At 30.3% G+C, this 6,104-nt stretch overlaps 2 protein-coding genes across 2 annotated transcripts; one reads left to right on the forward strand and one right to left on the reverse strand.

The window, feature by feature from the left end:
• Nucleotides 1-344: 344 nt before the first annotated feature.
• On the reverse strand, nt 345-1,218 carry LOC123711874 (NEDD8). Its single transcript, XM_045664720.1, has 3 exons — nt 1,049-1,218; nt 851-981; nt 345-516 (listed from the first exon to the last, which is right to left on the reverse strand). The coding sequence occupies exons 1-3, from the start codon at nt 1,064-1,066 to the stop codon at nt 432-434; spliced, it is 234 nt and encodes a 77-aa protein (XP_045520676.1). The 5' UTR covers nt 1,067-1,218; the 3' UTR covers nt 345-431.
• A 152-nt stretch (nt 1,219-1,370) lies between these two features.
• Nucleotides 1,371-6,066, forward strand: LOC123712349 (transport and Golgi organization protein 6). Its single transcript, XM_045665378.1, has 5 exons — nt 1,371-1,542; nt 1,668-3,628; nt 4,512-4,722; nt 5,116-5,267; nt 5,750-6,066. Exons 1-5 carry the CDS (start codon nt 1,491-1,493, stop codon nt 6,062-6,064), a joined length of 2,691 nt encoding a protein of 896 aa, XP_045521334.1. The 5' UTR covers nt 1,371-1,490; the 3' UTR covers nt 6,065-6,066.
• The last annotated feature ends 38 nt before the right edge of the window (nt 6,067-6,104 follow it).

Genomic DNA, 6,104 nt, shown 5'->3' on the forward strand with positions numbered 1-6,104 from the left:
GATCTAATTTGCTTTTGAATAAAAATTGGTGTATATGAATTAAAATGATACAATTAAAAGTATAAGTAGTAGTATATTATATTGGCCAAAGCAGACCAATTTTTTTAAATCTGTCAAGTTATCAGATAATACTTTTTCCCTTACATTGTATGAACTACATTTCCGACCAAAATTCCACCATATCCCAGAAGTCATAGAAGCATTTAAGATTTAGCAACCTAAGTATGTGTGTGTGTGTGTGTTACTTAATAAATGTTTTTGGTTTTGCACTTGAACTTGACTCTGTATTTAGTTAAAAATAACAATGGAACTATGGGGGCTAAGAATCAATTAAAAGTATAAACTAGTTAATGACAGTTATCATATTTCACTTTTTACAATAAAGAGGAATTAAAATTAAGCATTAAAAATATGAGATGCCTGACCAATGATCACTTGCCCCCTCTCAAAGCCAACACTAAGTGAAGAACAGAACCACCTTGTACTTTATAATCTTGTGCAGTCTTCTCATCATTCCTGTAAAAAATATAATCATCATCAATCTTTACATCTTAATATTATTATGTCTAATTTAAGGTGATAAATTACGAAAAATATTAAAAGCTACATAAGAAATAATGAAGCTACAGTAACGTCTATATATTATATTATTATAAAAGTTTTTTCAACTCTGGCTTCTTATTTTACAGCTCAACCTGCCTGTAATGTATACTGTGATTAACCTAACTTACTACTGACTTGACATAATACTGTGATTTGTATTACAATGACTTTTAATATTAGTAATGATACAGCAATATAACAGCGCCGGCGACAAATATATACATAGTCAAACAAAGCCATTTCTTACATTTGTTTGCCCGAAAAGATCAATCTCTGTTGTTGAGGCGGTATCCCCTCTTTTTCTTCAACCCGTTCTTTAATTCTTTCTACTTTGTCTGTTGGCTCAATGTCTATTTCAATTTCTTTTCCAGTGAGAGTCTGCAAAGGACAAGGTTAAGTTTCTTCACATTTTAAAACACGAGAATTAACAAATCCAAGGTTTTACCTTAACTTTGATTAACATTTTGGTAGACGGATGTGCAAACTAATTAAATACGCAACTGATTAAGGAAATTAAATTGTTAATTATTTTGTTCCAATAGTTAATCTAAACAATTCTATGATTCAGTTTCTAATCTTTAGTCAAACACTATGCAAAAACGACAATTTATGATTTCTCCTTGCGTCAAATGTTACTGTCAAGTGTCAAGTCACAGTAGAATTTGACAAGTGATAATTTTAAGATGTTACTAGTAATAACTTATAATTATGGCTATTAGACTTGCTTCCTTCTGTTCTCTTTAATGCAAATTAGTAAATTACTAATAGTAATCGAGTTATCTGTATTTTGTGGATTTAAGATTGGTTAATTTTACATTTCACAATAATAATTGATTATCGTTATTAACATACTTAAACATATATTTGTTTTATTGGATCTCTACGATATGTCGAATGTAGACGATTTATGTAAAAGGATCGACAGATCTTTAAGAATAGGTAAAGAGTACAATTACTTCATCTCTATAGGGCCCACACAATAAAATAATTATTGTATTGTACTAGTATACCTATAGAATAGCTAATATTTTAGTTTAAAAAGTTCAATTGTTTTTTTTTTTCAGGAAATGAGGATAACTACTTTACACTACTCAAAGAAATAATTAAAAAAGAATCAGATGTTAAATGCAATAATACTCACTTTGATTCTTTTAATGGCTTTATTCAAAATATAATTGAAGAGGTGAATGAATTAATGAATGTAATTAATAACACTGCAAACATCTTGATCAGTGTTAAAAATCAGAAGATATTGAGAACATGTTACCAAGTAGTAATTAATGTTGGAATTTCAAATTGCTTAATTCCTGGCTTGGGATTACGTTTAAGATTGGACAAATCAGAAAATTTACTTCCACAATTGCAATTGACTGATGAGGAAAAATATAAAATACTTGTGCAATGTACAGACTTTCTTCATAAAAGCTACCAAGTTCCGATATTAAAAAATATAATTTTAACTTTTCACCTGTCTGACTATTTAGCAGCCTTAATACAACTTGCATTTGCACCTTTAAAAAAGCCTGGAATATATGAAAATTTTGTTATGACTGATGAAAAGTATATAATTCTTAACACTGAGAGAAAAATGTACATTGAAATATATGAACATTTAGTCAAAAATTGTTTTCAACCATTGCTTATGAAGGAATTGCTAGTTTTACAAAATGTTAAAGAGGTTAATCCTCCCCTGTTTGTCAAGAGAACAATAGCCAAAGAAATGAGCAGACGTCTTATTTCACCTGGAGGATTGCTCAGCCTCATCAGATGTTTCATTGAAAGTCATAACATTGATACAGGAATAGAATGGACAAAAATAGATATGATTTGCAAAATTATCTGCAATAAACATGGTAATGTAACAGAAAGTGAATATCTGAAAAATATTTGCAGTCAATTAAAACAAATTTTTTCTCTTAATAATGTCCACTATTTAACAACTGCTTCATCTTGTCTAGTCAGTTTGTTTGGGAGATACCAAGAAAATGACGATGTGAATTGTCTCTTGAAAGACATTCTTCAAGCATTTCACTATGAATCAATTATATCACAGTCCTGTGGCCCTGGTACGATTGTTTTAACATCACAAGAAGTAAACCAAAAAGTTTTAATGTTACATGCATGTGTATGTAGCACTAAATCTGATGTACCATTTAGGATTTTGTCTATCAACCTCAATCTTTTATTAGCATTATTTATAAAATGCTCTAGTAACAATCTAAAAATTAAATTAAATGACATAATATCAAAAATCCTTGAAAAAATAGATAAAGAGGAAGTTTATAAAACTGTAAAAGAAGTAATATATGACAAGTCAAGACCACTGCATTTAAATGTGGAAGAATACAACATGGGCCTAATATTAAAATGTGCCAAAGATGTAAACATTTCAATGGAAGAAAAGATATCTGTCTTAATGGATTTATTTAAAAACTCAGAATCTAAAAAAGTTACGGAAAATCTCTTTACAAGTTTTTTACAGCTGCTTATTGACCTATTACAAAGTAAAAGAAATGAGTCACTTTTAATGTTAGAAGAAGATCCAATACTCCTGACCAAGCAACATGAGAAATATGCCAGTATTCTTTTACTTTTATCTGAAGCATCATCAACACAAAAAGCCACTAAAATGTTAAAAACTAACCCGTCAATAGCTATTGACTTCGTAGAAAATTTATTGATCATAGACAAGCAATCTGATGAATGTGTCACTATAGCTTTAGTATTACTTAACTCAGTCCTTACACATTCAAATGAAGAATTTGGTGATAGGCTAATACATTTAATACCAACACTTGAAAAATTATCAATGAGAAATGATGATAACAGTATTTTATGTCAAGAACTATTATCTTCAATCAAGAGTTTTCCTAAATCGGATTCAGCTTATGACAAAGCTTTATCAAATGTATTTGATGAGCTCTTACCAGTGAGGGCTCATGGTATTATGGAATTAAGAAAACTAATTGATGCTGGCGACACTGAAACTATTTCAAAGAGGCATTATTTGTTTTGCCTCTTCCAGGTAATTATTTAACTTTTTTTAATATTCTTCTTTTTCACTTAGTAGGTTTCTGGGCTTGATCCTCGTTGAATTAGATATTAGCAGGCACAGAAGCCTATACATTGACTCTTATAGATGGAATGGTATGTGCTCTATGTCGTTACTCCATACTGTTATGTTTATTTTACAATTTTCAATCACAATTAATAGGCTTAGGTCGAAATGACCTGGTTTAAATTTTTATTTAGTTTTAATTTCGACACACTGGCCCTAAATATACAAAATTAAAATTATGGTAGTACTTCATCAAATTTTAATAAAATTGAACTTTTATTGCACAATGTGCATCAATACAATTTGTTGTGTTCTATTAGATCAGTGATTTCCAAAGTGGTCTATATCGACCACAGACCCTAGACATAAACTAGGCGTCTATGACAACCTGCAAGGGGTCTACGTCAGCTTAAAAAAATTTGGGGGTCCATGAAATGAAAATGGGGGTCCACGATAGTGGATCTCAACACGTGCACTGATAGTACCTATTTACATACATCATACTATCTTATAATATCAAAACATATACATTATTTATAAAAGCAGCTATGAAGTAAAAAATATTGTATATGTTTATAAAATTGTGTAAGTTGTAGGATGTTGGTATTCGCTTTGTGGTCGCAATACATTTTGAACTTGTAAAAACCTGAGAGTCAGTCTCAGAGCTTCGCTACCTTGCACTGACTTGTTCAATTCATCACAGAAATTTACAGAAAATCAATATCAGGTAAGTAGGTCTACCCAACACGGAAAAACATGGCAAGGGGTCTACGACACAAAAAAGCTTGGGGAACCCTGTATTAGATTAAAATCATGCACATAAATGACTTTTCGCAATTTATTGTTTCAGGAACATTTAAAGGACTTGGACTCGTATGTGTATTTATCTGCAATTAATGGAATAGCATCTCTCGCTACACATTGCACAGAAGATGTATTGGGAGTTCTTTGCAAGGAGTTTCTTCAAATATCGACAGAAAATATTGAAATAAGTGAGAATAATAAAGCGGAGTTGCGAATGAAAATTGGTGATATTGTTGTCAAAGTTACAAAACGGCTGGGTAAGTAAAAATTGTCTATGGTCTCAATAATCTAAGCGTACAATATGTAAATTCGAATAGTTAACGTAATACAATAGTAACAATAACAAAAACAGCAAGATGTGGAAGCACAAACTTTCTTGTTTGTTGTTAGACGTTGTTGTTTGTTGTTGTCGCAGACGCTGTCATATATCTTGTTTTACTTACTAAAGTAACTACAATTCACTTTAATGAAATATATAAAAACGTTACTTCTAACAGTATCGAAAATAATTAATATTGAAATCTATAAATAATTTCAACTATTATGTTTAGGAAGTTTTTAATTGATGTAGAAGTATGGATATAATTACGACGTAAAACATAGTTTTAAGTCCGTTTTTAACATATTTAATTGGAGCCCTATAATTTTAGGTAAATTAGCAATAATACACAAGACAATATTATTGAATACGTTCCTATGCGGGTGTCGCGATGAAGACCCCTTGATAAGGGCCTCCGCTCTTTCCAACCTTGCAGAGATTGCTTTGGTATTGCATTATAGAGTTGGAACTATTATATATGAGGTATGTTCTCTCTATCTCTATGCTTTCGCTATTCAAATAGATTTTTCTAACATTTAGCTGTATTCTTTTACTACCAGTAACCTCTGAGGATCTGTTTTATATTCAATTCCGTGGCATGGTGTATACATATGTTGTAAAAAACAGTAATTTTTTTGTATTAAGTCTATATATATTTTTCTTCTTGAAATTCAATTTTGCGATGTATGTTAAATTCAAACCATGATATTGTATCATGTTGAGATTTCCCTGGATTGAGGAGTAATTGTTCGAGTCTAATTCGGATCGAGTCCGAACTAGATAGTAATGAGTAGGCTTGCTTTAATGTCTGCTGTCTGTTTTAAATAATATTTTGTTTGAGTAAAAATATCGTATTAAACCTACTTTTTAATATATCCAGGTCTGTTTTACTATACTTTTTTTTACTTTTGGATGTGTTATATACTAAGTTTTGAACATTTCATTTATATTTATCTACATTTCAGATTCTTATCTGTATTTGGAGTATAATAGAAAGTGATGACGCAATCGAATGTCGTCGTGCAGCTGTCATGGTTATATCGAGTTTACTAAAGGGTTTAGGGCGGGATACATTAATTGAATTAAAGGATAATCTACTACCTATATATAGAGGCTTAAATAAAATATATAAAAATGAAAATGAAGATTCAATTGTTAGATTGCATTCTCAAATAGCCCTCGAAGAACTTAACGATATTGTCAAGGAATTTCTCTTCGCTCAAATACCCATGCAGCGTGATATGCGTATAAGTGAATTAAATGAAATAAAATTTAAATAATATTTGCTTTTTATTACACACATTTTACTTACTCATATAA

This window comes from Pieris brassicae, chromosome 7, assembly GCF_905147105.1.
Source record: "Pieris brassicae chromosome 7, ilPieBrab1.1, whole genome shotgun sequence".
Classification (NCBI taxonomy): domain Eukaryota; kingdom Metazoa; phylum Arthropoda; class Insecta; order Lepidoptera; family Pieridae; genus Pieris; species Pieris brassicae.

Coding starts and splice junctions, on each gene's coding strand:
- LOC123711874 (XM_045664720.1), bottom strand. Junction 517..850: donor ATCTTTTCGGGCAAACAAAT/GTAAGAAATGGC, acceptor TATTTTTTACAG/GAATGATGAGAAGACTGCAC.
- LOC123712349 (XM_045665378.1), top strand. CDS start 1,491: ATGTCGAATGTAGACGATTTATGTAAAAGGATCGACAGATCTTTAAGA. Junction 1,543..1,667: donor CGACAGATCTTTAAGAATAG/GTAAAGAGTACA, acceptor TTTTTTTTTCAG/GAAATGAGGATAACTACTTT. Junction 4,723..5,115: donor CAAAGTTACAAAACGGCTGG/GTAAGTAAAAAT, acceptor CTATAATTTTAG/GTAAATTAGCAATAATACAC.